This window comes from Acanthaster planci, linkage group LG08, assembly GCF_054643075.1.
Source record: "Acanthaster planci isolate LZ-2023a linkage group LG08, COTS_SCS, whole genome shotgun sequence".
Classification (NCBI taxonomy): Eukaryota; Metazoa; Echinodermata; class Asteroidea; order Valvatida; family Acanthasteridae; genus Acanthaster; species Acanthaster planci.
Window position 1 is genome coordinate 3,398,821 of NC_141784.1, and position 13,685 is coordinate 3,412,505.

Genomic DNA, 13,685 nt, shown 5'->3' on the forward strand with positions numbered 1-13,685 from the left:
GTCAAGCAGATTCTTTTGTGACGAGCGCAAGTTGTGTTGTGGTGCATAGGATGTAATGAAGCCAATTAAATAACTCAATCCTTGAATAATTTTCTAGGTTAGCAAGAGAATTTTGAATTCGACCCGCTCCCGGAAAGACAACCAATTTAAATGTTGCAGAACTGGCGAGATGTAGTCAAATTTATTTGATTTTGATAAGACTTGAGCAGCTGCATTTAGAGCGTGCTGGAGTTTGTCAAACTGATAAGATTTAATGTTGATCAGTAGAGAATTACAAATATCCAGCCGAAAAAGAACAAAGGCATGAAGAGGCTTGGATGCAGATGTGTTATCAAGTGTTTTCCGTATGCTGTTTACATTACGAATGTACGGTGTTCATTAAAAATGGAAATTGTTGACGTTGAATGAATTGTAGCCGATCATACCAATGGCATTATATTTGAGTCCTGTTGGAAAGAGAAATAATCCTCAGGAGAAATCAAATTCTCAACTTTGTATGCTGAAATATGAAGTCATCCTTGGTTTTTAGTATAATTTGAAGTGAAATTTGTGGTTTGTTCATCAAGTATAACTTATAAAAGGAAGCCCATTAGGAATTAACTATTCAATAGGTACTTTGAAGTTGAAAGAGTATTTTTCTTAGAACCCCTCATAGAAAACACAGTGGGGGATATTGTCTGAACGTACAACAGGCGAGACTCTGTACATCATCCTTTGAGAAGGCTTTTGGTTAGCATGGTCCAAGTCTTTTATACACGGAATTATTCCCGAAGTCTTGAAAAGGTTCATTTCCACGGCTTGCTACAGCCGTCGTCTGAGGACTATTGTCTGGATGTCGATGACACTGCTGGAAATGTCACCGAGCCCCACCGGGACACCTGCTGCCTCTTCATCTAGGAGGGGGAGGGGACCGGCTTGGGAAATAAAAGGGACCATCCAGTCGCCGGCATTAAAAACCGGTCGCTAGCACGTATCTGGCAGACCAGTCAATAAACATTGTGTTCACCGTAAGCTTAATAAACTCGTTTCGTGCCTTCGGCTAAAATGTAAGTTCTAGGCCTATAGGTAGGAATCAGGAGTCGACTGAAATCAGGATAGAAATCGGTGGCGTAACCACGGGTGGGGACACGGCAGCACTATCCCCTTGTGGAAGGTAATTATAATCTAGAAACAACATCATATCATTTTCATTTGCGATCCACAAACAAAACAACGACAAAACACCTGCAGTTGGATTCATTTAACTTCAAACAACGAATGGTTGGACTCAGACAACTCAAGTTTTCTATTCTAGCCTGCAGAACCCGAAGGGGGCGGTACTTGTAACAGCGTCAGACTCCACAATGACCAATTCAAGCCACATCTTAGCATGTCCTCAAAAAGCTACATGTACATCCCGTGGAAACTATAATCAAGGATTAAGTCTTTTCGTTTTCGTTTTATTGTTTGGTTATGTGATTTGTTAGTTAGTTTTTTAGACGGGATTTTACAGTTCATTATAATTTTTTTTCTAATTTCAAGTCATTGATAATTAATGATCCCTTTCTGCAAACACTCGGGAACAACCACTACATAAATCAAACATCAGACGAGTCCCAGATGAAGATGCACCTGTGTGACATGTGCTAAACAGTTTCACGTGGGAGAAAATCACCTTTCTCAGTATGTTATATCGATCATGATAACACTTTGAGTGATAATGGGCATACTTCATGTTGACATTCAGTAACTAATGACGTACTTCAGCTTGTCGAGAACTCTTGACGCGCTTAATATGCTTACCCTTTTAGTGAGGACGTTAACATCGTTGTCTCCATCTTCATTTGCTCCAGCAGCCTTTTCTATCTCTGCTGTTTGAAACAGAAAAAGAACGTGTAAAGTTATATTGATGTATAATTACAGTAACACATATGACGACTGTGCATGTTATTAATTCGTTTAAAAAATGCATTAAAGAACAATACGTGGTAGTTGAAAGAAATCGATATATCAGCACCTGTGCTTATCAGTGGAATATGAATTCTAGAAGATTTGCTGTTTGTTGGCAACTTTTAAGGCTCCTCGAAATTTCCACGTTATCAAAATGAAATCCTGATAAATAGTACGCATGGGACACTGCACTTTAATAGATCTTTTTTTATTTGTTTTGTTAAAGAAGGAAACCATTTTCGATCATGTTCCCTGAATATATTCTATAATCTGGAATATAAGAAACGGGATTGATGCCAGAATAAAGTGTCTGCCTTTTTATTTGCTTTGTTAGTGCAGATGAAAGCATGCATTTAATCATAATTTATATTACTGTATCCCTTTTCAACAAAGTGCAACTAGACCGTGTATTAACATTTGATAATGCCCGCTGGGAAGTGATAATGCCGGCTCCGTAAATCACTTACGCGCTGGCACCTGGACACGAGCATTGATCTCCATCATGAAGACTTTAGAATGGGGATTAAAGGTGGTGTACACCATTGGTAAAATCCCGAAAATCGGACTACCGCATAATCCTGAAATATCTTATTTGAAAAACAGTACACAACAGTCTCAATCAGTCTGTAAAATATTTCCACCCAGAATGCTGTAGTTTTCGAGAAAAACAAAGATTTTGTTCTCTGTTATTACGATGGTCGGCCAACCATCGTAATAGAGTTAATATCACTTCGCACCTCACATCCCTCAACAGGCGCCAAATTTCTTACATGTAGTGTTTGCAGATGTTGTGGGAGTCTCCATTAAATTAATGAACGGATAAACCTAAAAGCAGCTAAAAATATACTGACATTTTCTTTTACCAAAAACACTGCGAACTGAAATTATAGAAACCTGAGTGTTAGGCGTAAAGTACAAAATAAACTGGATCCGTGTGAAGTTGAATTTTATTTAAGGAAAGTTTTTTTAACGAAAATTTTTGCGAATTCAAATCACCCCTAGATAATAATGGTGTGAGCTAATATGGCGGCTATTTCCGAGCACGATGATTTTCGTCAACAAAAAGTACGACTTCCACACGTTAATCCTCCGTTGCTTTAAGACATAATTCTTTTTTGCTGATAATTATTAATGACTCAACTATGAATGGAGTTTCAGACTTTCATCGACGTGAGAACTTACATGAAAGTACCGCTATAAACACGATCGTGCGCGCACGTGCATAATCATATGGGCCCGCCTATGTTACGGACACGAGTCGATTGCTGTGTACCTGGATGAAGTTTTCCACGAATCCGCAATGCTACATTGTCGAGGAGGCGCATTACTCAAAAAAAATGTTCTTTTATTAAGGGAATGAGAACCTGTCATGCTTCTTTCCCACCCTGACCCCGTGGACAATGTTCGCTTGTACTACGAACGCCCTAGATTCCATAGATTTTACGTAAGATAACTACTAGACCTTCAATTTAAGCTTTGAAAATGCCGCGCTATTTTTCTCGTTTTTTCACAAAGAAGTTGACTCAATCATGAAACAAGTGAGTGGAATTTAAGTTGCAGTGAATATTACACACCATAATCAGCCAATCTTGTAAAAATATGACCAAAAAAACCCAATGGTGTACACCACCTTAAAGACAGGTCAGCCTATTCTGGTCGGCACGCGGATCGCCACTCGCGCGCCAATCTGGTTGGTAAGCGTGACGTCACATCAGTTTAAACCACGCGCACCGCACATTCACTGCACAATGAGTTTCGTTCATTACCATTTGCATGGAGCCATGGCACCGGAAGTTAACGCGCAATTTCTGCGATCATCCAATGGAAACCTACAAATCTTGACGAATCCGCGTGTAGTGACGAAGTCACTTACGAACTTACGAACCGGTTTGGGCAATTTGCTCAAGGAATATTCCATGAAATGGACGGGATGTTCGGGAAAATGAAAGTAAAATCCCAGAACAAAATCGCTGGAGATCCATCATATATTGACTTCTTTTGACTCTCGATCTCTGACTAAAAAGTCGCATCCATCCTCCCAAGCCGGTGTTAAAGGCAAGTTTAAGACTGGCGAAGCATTTTATTCCCTTAATTTTACATTGCTCATCAGCGTGGGCAAAATATTTGTGGGCAAATTTGTGGATAAGTCTATTTGGCGCTAAATTTGAAACCAGCTTCTGTTTATATTTTTTCTAGTTTATTTTAGGCGTCACAATTTTAAAGGAGCCATCATGACGATGCCTTACTTTATGGTGCAGTCTTTCTTGCACTGCAGCGATTCTGTGATTTTTGGGGTGTTAGTTCTATACATGCTTAATCCCTGATTTGGTAACCAAATTTTTGTTATCCGCAAACTCCTAATAAGCCATTGATCGAAACCAAACAATTAAACAACAACAAAAAAAAAAACCTCTACATATTAGAAATAGAAGAAAACGAAAAACCAGACTGGAGCTAAAGAGATTGTATGATCACCAGCAATATTTCATTATGTGTTTGGTTTTGGGATTTCTGGCGTAGTGACCAGCGTTGAAAATTGGCCACCAGAAGGGCTTATTTTCACTGGCAAAATAGGAACTGTGATATATGTAAAAATGCTTTGATTCGATTTTTCCTTGGCCTTCCCTTCAAATCCCTAACGATGTAAGAGACAGAACTGCCAAACAGTTCACTAATTTACACACACAACAAACAGGAAAAAAACGCAGACAAACACTGCCAGATGTTACAGAACAGAAGTACAGCTAAAACAGGATCAAACAGTGGTGCGAAGTCACTTATTAAACAGTAAGTGGCCTGTAACTCAATCGAGGGAGGTATGTCCCCTCCAACTAATCTTGGCAACGTGCTAGAAGCCTCTTCTGATAAATTCTTCAATTTTTTCCTCTTTATGACACTTCACTGCAGCTTCAGCGTTTAAAATAATCCCCACATAACACACTTATCGTGGTTTCCCCGCCCTTTAACATTTCTGTCTGCAATGAAATTGCTCGTGGGGATGGAGCTTGGATGTGCAGTGAAGCAAATAGAATGGAAATGAAGCACTGCTCCACTTCCTGAATATGTGTCCAACTTTGATGAGTTAATTTAGCGCGATAAATGAATGAACGAGCGATCGCAATCCTGCACGTCTCAGCGAGGCTATAGTCCCGGTTTTCAATCGAGCAGCGATGACGTCGGAGCCATTTGTGTGCATGGTAGCGAGAGCAAACCCAAACCAACGCAAACACGCCCCCAGGGGATATCACCTCTCAAAGTCATATGCCCAAATTCATTACCAGTCTCCTCGTACCTTTGACTCTCTTTGCCTGTTCTCTGTAGAGGACATTCATCAATTGTCTTCAGTTTTCAACGGCAGTTCATTACAATTTCATCCGTAAACCTGACCTTTGTTATTTATACACGGGTCTATTGGAAACAAGTCCAGTTCAAGCAGTTTCCAATGCATTGCCTGTTCGAAGAACTCACATGATGCATTTACGGACTGAATATCGTGAAAGTTAGTTTAATTGTTCGTTAAAGATGAACCCAACATTAACTTTCTAAGCTAGTTAAATCGATCCTGCCCATATCACACAAAAGCAGTGTGCAAGCAGGAAGTTTCTTAGAAAATAATAATTTCCTGGGCATTGCTTTTGTAAAGAGGAAACCTTTGCTCATTACATTTAACAAAAAAATAATGGATTATAAAATCAAGTAGATCGTGAAGATATAGATCATAAATACAAAACCGGATGGTGAAAAAGATGTTGAAAAGCAATGAATAATGTATAACAAAACATTACCGAACAGGCAAATTTCCCTTTAAGTGTCTTCATAGCCTCATTATGTATAACTGAACTGAAACCAGACACTATATTTTTAACGGGCAAGCAAAAAGCTGACTTTGCGCGTGGAGTTGAAGAGATAGGCTGCAGGCATTTGCAGTGGCTTAACTAGGGGGCTTGGGAGAACTCCTTCTCCCCCACCCCAGGCCTGTGCCCTCCTATGCACCCCACTTGCTCAGAAATTAGAGAAAGTGAAAAATCAGGTGATAGCTCGCAGCAGTCAGTGTTATGTGACCAAAGCCATTGAGTGAGGGCCCCAAGAGCCCCCCCAAAAATACCCCATTACGCCATCATGCTATTTCTTATCAAAGCATTGAATGAAATGTTAAGAGGTTCACGTCTTGTCGAGATATAAAAGGCTATCACAACTTTCAATTGTAGTAGTCGGTCAACCCCATTAAACTACGATCAACCATCCCCTGCATAGTTTGGTTCCATGCTCAGGAGGCAGAGAAAACAAGATTGCAGCGCTTGGAGAGTGAACTGTCTGATAACTGCACCAGTCGCTTTTGTCAGGCTATCATTTCCACATAAGCTTACCTGTAACAGCAACAAAACATGCCGCCACCCAAGAGACCAGGGCAATCTTTACCACTCCACCAAAACAAACCATGCCGACCAGTCTTTCAAGTGTCTCAGCCAATCAGCATATGGAAAAAAACCTTTCTTTCACAAATGATGCTTATTCACATCACCTTCCTTACTTACGACACTCCAGCGACAACAGGATTGACGGTTCAGATGACGCGGATAATCGCTCTGTTACCGTGATACCGCGGCGGGACACTCGCGCGACCTCTTCCAGAAGGTCACTGACTTGAACGGATTCCAAAATATTCCGTTGATCAGAAACAAACGTCTTTGAATTCGTGAGTGAATACAGAAACTGTCATGAGGTCTAATGTTGTGAAATGAATGTTGGGAGTTGTTAGTGCATCATGTCTGTATTATATAGACACTGGTGGCTAAAACAATGAGTAAATAAGAATTGAGAATTAATGCCTCTATTTGCTATTAAACATGGCTACCGCCCACTCGAACTGCAGCATACGATCGACAGACATTGCTTTCCTATCCAATCGCATAGTGAGGTTCAAATCTTTTTTTTATGTTACATGAGAAAATGCAAACTTCAAAGTTTCACAAATCGTTCACATAATCGAATCCCTTGATTTGAATTAAAATGCGATCCTACGTTTTGCAACTCTATGTCAAGAGAGCATCATGCGACATGGTATCATCTCCCGCAATAGGCTGGCATTTCGCTCTTGCTTGACGCACAGGGTGCAGGCCAAGCGCACATTGCTGACATAGCACAGGAGGCTGGTGGTCTCTCGACGGCGCGATACCCAGGAATGGTCACGGACAATTGTGCAGTACGTATGCATAATCCATTACCAATGGCCTAGAAACCTAAGGGTGCATTCCACCTGATCGTTGGAGTTCTGCGCGCCAGCTCATTAATATTTTGTGCAGGGTTCTTACAATAAGACATTCCATGATCAGGAGGAATCACAGGGATATTTCTATAAACCACGAATTTGGGACTGATAGTTTCCAAATCGGGGTAATCCTTTCACAAAAAGCCCCAACCCGTGGGCCTATTTTGGATAGAGGCGGACGGCTACATTCAGAGTGGTTTTACTTCTATTTGGGGGAAAGGCGAATAAAAATAAATCGCGTGGCTATACCCCGATAAAATTGAAACGAAAAGTGAACTTCTGGCCATAATTTTGAATTTACAGTGAGAAACCGGAGGCCAACCTCTTCCCGAGAGTCAAAAGGCGGCGCTATTCCGGTCCGATTTTGCACAGATTCTATGGGCGCGTATTTGGTGCAGTGCAACCCTATATTTTTTAAATAACTTTTGTCACTTTTTATGTCTCTGCTAAAGCCTTTGCAATCTTCACCGGGGAGGCCACCCAAAATTCTCACCTTCTTTTTCAGTCTCAATATTCATGTCCGCACATTGAAAACCGTTTGTAGTCCTACCATATTCGTATGAAAGCCCAGGAGTGCCGTCAAGTATTTTCAAAATGTGAAGTACATTTTTTCAAAGTTCGATTTTATGAGATATAATATTTCCCATGTTCGTTTGTTCGGCATATATATTCTCCAGTTCCTTTCCATTTTTGGAAACAAATTGTTTTCACAAGATATATTTTTCCCAAGTTCATTTGTCCGAGATATATATTCGCCAATCTGTTCCTGTAAGATCTATGAATAGAAAGTTGTTTCTATTTTTGGAAACAAATTGTTTTTTAGAAGATATACTTTTCCAAGTTTGTTTTCAACAGATTTTTTTGAATTTCGTTTTTTATGAGTTATATTTTTTTGAATTTCGTTTTTTATGAGTTATATTTTTTTGAATTCGTATTTGTGAGAATTTACAAAAGCCTGGTCGTGCCACAGACAAAAAAATATGTGGTCAACTAACTTGTTATTACAAATTACTAATGCGTTATGACAAATTAGTTAATTACTAATTTGTTATGACAAATTATTAATTACTAATTTGTGATTAATTTTTTATCATGAATTACTACATGTAGCTCGTTATTTCGAATTCATAATTTGTAATAATGAATTGATATTTCGTTATGACGAATTATTAATTCGTAATAACAAATTAGTTGAGTAAAGATGTTTTTTGCCTGTGGCATGATTGGCCTTTTTTGGGTTTTCATAATCAATAAATCCAAACCTGACAATGTATATCTCCTGGAAATTAACTTTTAAAAAGTCTCATGAAAATATCTCTTTTTAAAAAACAAACTTTTTCAAATCTGAAAATATATCTCACGAAAACTAATTGTTTCCAAAAATAGAAACAATGCTTTTAAATGTAGATCTCATAAGAACGAACTGGCGAATGTATGTCTCGAACAAACAAACTTTGGAAATAGTAAACCTCGTACAAACGAATAAGAAATAAATAAATCTCCTGGAAACGGAGTCCGAAAAAATATACTTTGCTTTTTGAAAATATATCCTCGATGGCACTACAGGCTTTCGTATATTCGAGCTTTGTTTTAATAGTTCTATGCTTCCGAGCAAAACGTGACTTTTTATTGAGCCAAAACGCCAAAGTTGGGGGAAGCTGGACCGGAGACTAAGGTTAGGAAAAACCCTTATTACAGGTTTGTAGTGCACTGGTCTGTAGGTACTGTTTTTTGTTAGAATGTTTCTGCTTTATCCGCCCCGAGCTGAAGTGCACCCCCAATCGGCGAAAAGAAAGAAAGGTGGTTACAAGTGGTTTCGTGCACGCGTTCTGCGTGTACGCAAAGACCATACGCGTACTCAGCGTGCTCCGCGTCAAATACTTGCGCGCCTATGCGGTGAGTAAAAAACAAAACAAAACAAAACAAAAAAACACGCCCTCTTTGGTTCCGCCCGGAGCGGATAGGCAGCACATGCTTTATCGCGTGAGGAGAAGACACTCCAGCCAAGGTGATCAAGAAGGCACTGAACAGTCATAAGCAAGATTTCAGAATGCAATACGATGATTAAAATTGCTGCTCGTCTGCTAGCACCTTCACAGTACCTGCAAATTAATAACAGCATCTCCCTAAAATTCGATACGAGATGAAATGCATGGCAGCCAGATCTATACGCAGCACTGCAATCGACTGTTCTGAATTGTGCACTCTTGAAATTAAAGAAAGGACGGGGGTATTACACACGATGTGGCTATAAAGTCAATACAAATGTCTCAAAATTTGTCTCCCACGTATTGCAATATTCGACATTAAGAAACCACAATACACCGAGGAGAGTTTTTATGATCTCTAAATGTTATTATAACTGTGGTAATATGTCACCAGCACCCGTGTTTGTGATTACTTAATGTGCATGGTGCGGACAATCTTTTTTGGGGGGGAGTCAACAACCGCTGTTTAGAGACTGCATATAATTATAATTTTACCTCGAATCATGTTTATTGAAGCGTATTATTTATCACAACAAATTAAGTCTCTTTAAAACATGTGTTTACCTTGGGAACAATACACTTCCGTAGGTCTGCATACCCTGAGCAAACGTAGCGACACGCCGGTGCATCTTTCATTTTTAGATCGAAAAGGGAAATATTTTCCCAGAGGTTCTTTTTCCACTTTTGGGCTGATATGTCAACAGGAGGCCTTCTGCGGATTTGATGAGGGTGGCGCATTACCACCAGTTACTGCCTTGTTACTGCCGCAAACGTACGCCCTGATCACCAGGTGCACCTGATGATCAGGGCGCACGTTTGCAGCCTTTTTCCTTCTTATCTAACTTCATATTCCCGAAAATAAAAATGTCCTAGTTGTTTTATTTATTTTTATTTTGTTTTTTTGGGGGGGAGGGGAGTTGTCTAAAAATTTTCTTTTTTGTTTTTTCCTATCAAAAAAATGGCACAATTCAATTTGCACTGAAATTGCTTTTAAGTTTTCATAGACGTGTTAACGATTCGATTTTTCAACGGGATTTCATATTAAGAAAGAAATCAGAAAAAAACTGTTGCCATTTGAATTTGTGTAAGATGCAAACTATATACAAACTTTTCATGAATGGATTAGTTGATGTATGTAGGTTTATTGGTTATACCAAACGCAACTGTTGGATTTTGTGCGTCACTTGGCTCTGCAATAATCTAACGGATTAACATGAAATTACAGGTCTGTGCAGTATTTTTCATTTGTGACGATGGCAAAAAAAGGATAAAATTCGATGTTAAACACACCTATCATTAAATAAAATCAACAAACACAACCAAACAATAACAAAACAGAAAGCGCAGCCCAAAAGACAAAAACATGTAGGGCCTATATAAAACAAACGTACGACAACTCAAATTGATAGCAATTATCCTCCCTCCAAGTACAATTGGGTACCAGCTTATGAGACGAATATAATGAGGTAAACTCTTTAGTGTTTGCGAGTTCTTTCATTTTTAATTTGCTTGTTTGAAACCCCCCGTAATAAACTGGTACATCAAATGCACCCACTGCATGTCAATATAAAACATGCAACGCCTACTTATACAGCCTCTAGAGAAACGCTCCATTCATTCCATGTTGATTACCTTCTTCATGTGAATCACTCTGCATCAGTTCCTGCCGGAGTTCCGATATCATTGTGAGTGAGCTTGGCTCTTTGAAGAACTGTACAGAAGATAATAGTATACGAATTTATTAGTTTTCCCGTTGACTTGTAAGAGAACTGTGCCTATTCAGGAAAACATTGTCACTCAAGCAACAAGTAACAGGCCAAGAAACGGACAGTAACAGTACGATCATGTAGTTCGTTCTGAATGGCCCTTCACTTCACTTCACTCAACTATGAGTAATCTTGTGGCAAACTTGCGATGGCCCGGTTTTAGAACCCAAACATGCAGTAAGAACCACTATTGCGTAGCGCCATCTACTGTTTGTCTTTTTTCTGACTTTGTTCAGTTTTTCTTCAGAAAATCCCATTAAAGCATGTTTGCTATTAGTTTCTAATTAGTGAAAGGGTTGTCTTCCTGCGCGCGCGCGCGAACTGGACACTGGGATGCGCTGATGCACTGCGATTAATATTGGCTACATTCTGCCCAAAGATTGTACAGCGCCGCGTAGCGGCGCAAGATGGAGAACTTCACCGTGAATACACGTAAAACGTTATAATTGCATAGGCGCCATTTTAGCAAGCGATACGCCTGCGCAATGCACATTAGAGCGCAGGCGCTACCTGGGCGCCTAGCGCCTGTCACGGACGTGTATAATAAAATCTGGACTCGCAATGCCCTTCATCAGCTTATAGAGTCATTGAATCCACTCGCGGTCATTTTAACGAGCCGACTACAAAGCTTTCCTGGCAATGCCCGCCTTGCCCGCAATGCCCGCCTTCCTGACGTCAACAGAAGGGAGCCAACCCACGCTTTGTATTCGGCTAGGTATAATGGCTGCTGGTTGGCTTCTTTTTCATACAATGGCGTTGCAAGTCTAGGTTTTTTTTATATATTTCCGTGGCGCCTGTGCATTACTGCTTGCTTAAATGGCGCCCACCATGATTACACCATGGGCAAAGTTATGCATCTTGCACCTTCGGCGCTATACGATATTTGATTGTGCACGACCTGTGACCGCGAGGTTATCCTTTTCAGTATGCGAAGTGTTATTCTAATTTTTTTTTATTAGCCAATGGCAATGCTTTGACACGAGCAAAGTGCCAGCTGTAGTGTAAATACCGTTACATGGCCTTGGTGCAATCACAGTGTACGTGGTGATTTATCTTCTAAGTATCTTTGATCACGTGTCTTTTGGTGACATATTTTAAATCATTGGTTATCGTAATCAATTTTGTATGAACCAATAAAGTGTAGTGAAAATATTTTCTGCAATGAGGAAGAAAAAGAAAAAAATATCGAACTGATAACCACCGCTTTTATAACGCATTGAGCGAGCTCGCCGCGTAGCACAAATTTACCCATAATGCTCTCCATGTCGCTAGCCGTGACCCCGTGTGACGTAGACTTGACTCAAGTCGGACTTACGTTGTTCTTCCCTAGTCAGCTATCCTTTCAGCCAGTATGCATATGAACTACGGTCGTTGGGCTCGGCCTGGCAGCTCGCATAACCCTTATGCGCCCTCATTTGATAGCCTTTATTGTACAACTTGTGTCATACGTCCCCAGTCAGTAAGTCCGACTTGACGGATACGCCAATCGGACCCTCTGTCGGTGATATGTAGTTATTCATAATTGTAAATGGACGACATGATCTTGCCTAATTTATACGGAATTTCCACCAATCAAAGTAGTCAGACTTGTAAACTCGTTCATTATAGTGCAGGTTTGAACGACGTAAAAACAAGTCCTGCAATGTGATTGGATGATACCACTTTTGGTAGATGAGCCCATTCGCTGTGTACAAACGGTTGGCAGATTCAAGTCGGGATTTCTGAACTTAGTCTGGATACCAGACCCGATATGATTCTGGCTATCCAACGAATCAATCAACGAATCAACGAAAGCTTTTGCATGATTTTGAATTTTCTGTGATTTTTTCAATGCGCCTCGTTAGGGAACACTCAGTTGAATTTGAACTCACCAAGTAAGGGAATGAAATCGAAAACATCCGGGTTTCAACTTGTGACCTCTGAACCTTGCGTCATATCTATTTATATTCGTAGGTGATGCCTGACCTAAGATTCTTTATCAAGGGTGGTCAGGGAATATTTGGGCAAGGAACCAGACTATTTCGAACTGAACTCATAGAATAAGTGGACACAAGAGGGCGCGAAGCAAGTAACAACGGTCTCGATGTGTATCCAAAGCAGAAACGAAGACGTCACAGAGATCCCGACTTGAGTCAAGTCTACGTGTGACGTTTTCCTTCACGAAAATCTTTGTCCGGCCATCAGCCCTTCTCAGCGCCCCAGATATGACTGAATCAGCTCACCGTGTTCAACGCTTTCAATTGGTTATGCCTAGGTAATTGGTCAAGTTTAATTTATTTAATTGGAGTATGTCGCAGTCAAAGCTTATTGGTTGAATAGGCCCTATATTTCCCTAAAATTTGGTTTAAAAAATCAACCTACCTCGTTCACACAGTCGGGGAGCTCAAAGGGATCTTTGAAGATGAGCAACACGCAGTCATACTTCGTCATCTTTGGAACCTGGAGAAATACCCCAGGGATGGCAAATTAAGTCATGCTGTTCAACATGTCTCTGATATGTTCTGGGTTTGATCCTTGCCAGGGGGACGAACGGCAGGTACATAAAGCCTGAAATTTAAACAATCCACTCAAAGGTGTTGCTGGGGGACTCTTAACCTGAAAAGAGCTTTGCTGCCACTGTATAGACCTTATTCACAGGGAAGTCATTTTTTATCTTATTCCCTGAATCTGTTTTATATACTGTGAACTGTCGATCAGGATGGCACCAGACTGTTTTATGATTGGCATGCGTGC

At 40.2% G+C, this 13,685-nt stretch overlaps 1 protein-coding gene across 4 annotated transcripts in view; it reads right to left on the bottom strand.

The window, feature by feature from the left end:
- LOC110976038 (uncharacterized) overlaps positions 1–13,685 on the bottom strand; it is a 39,867-nt gene that overhangs the window by 6,070 nt on the left and 20,112 nt on the right. Inside the window, exons 3-5 of one of the 4 annotated variants that reach the window (XM_022228980.2) lie at positions 13,314–13,391; positions 10,819–10,897; positions 1,783–1,847 (exon numbers count right to left, since the gene is read on the bottom strand). In XM_022228980.2, coding sequence (XP_022084672.2) covers positions 1,783–1,847; positions 10,819–10,897; positions 13,314–13,391 — 222 coding nt within the window. Of the gene's footprint in view, positions 1–1,782; positions 1,851–6,296; positions 6,499–10,818; positions 10,898–13,313; positions 13,392–13,685 lie in introns of those variants that run through there. The other 3 variants (XM_022228979.2, XM_022228982.2, XM_022228981.2) reach the window with 3 other exon arrangements.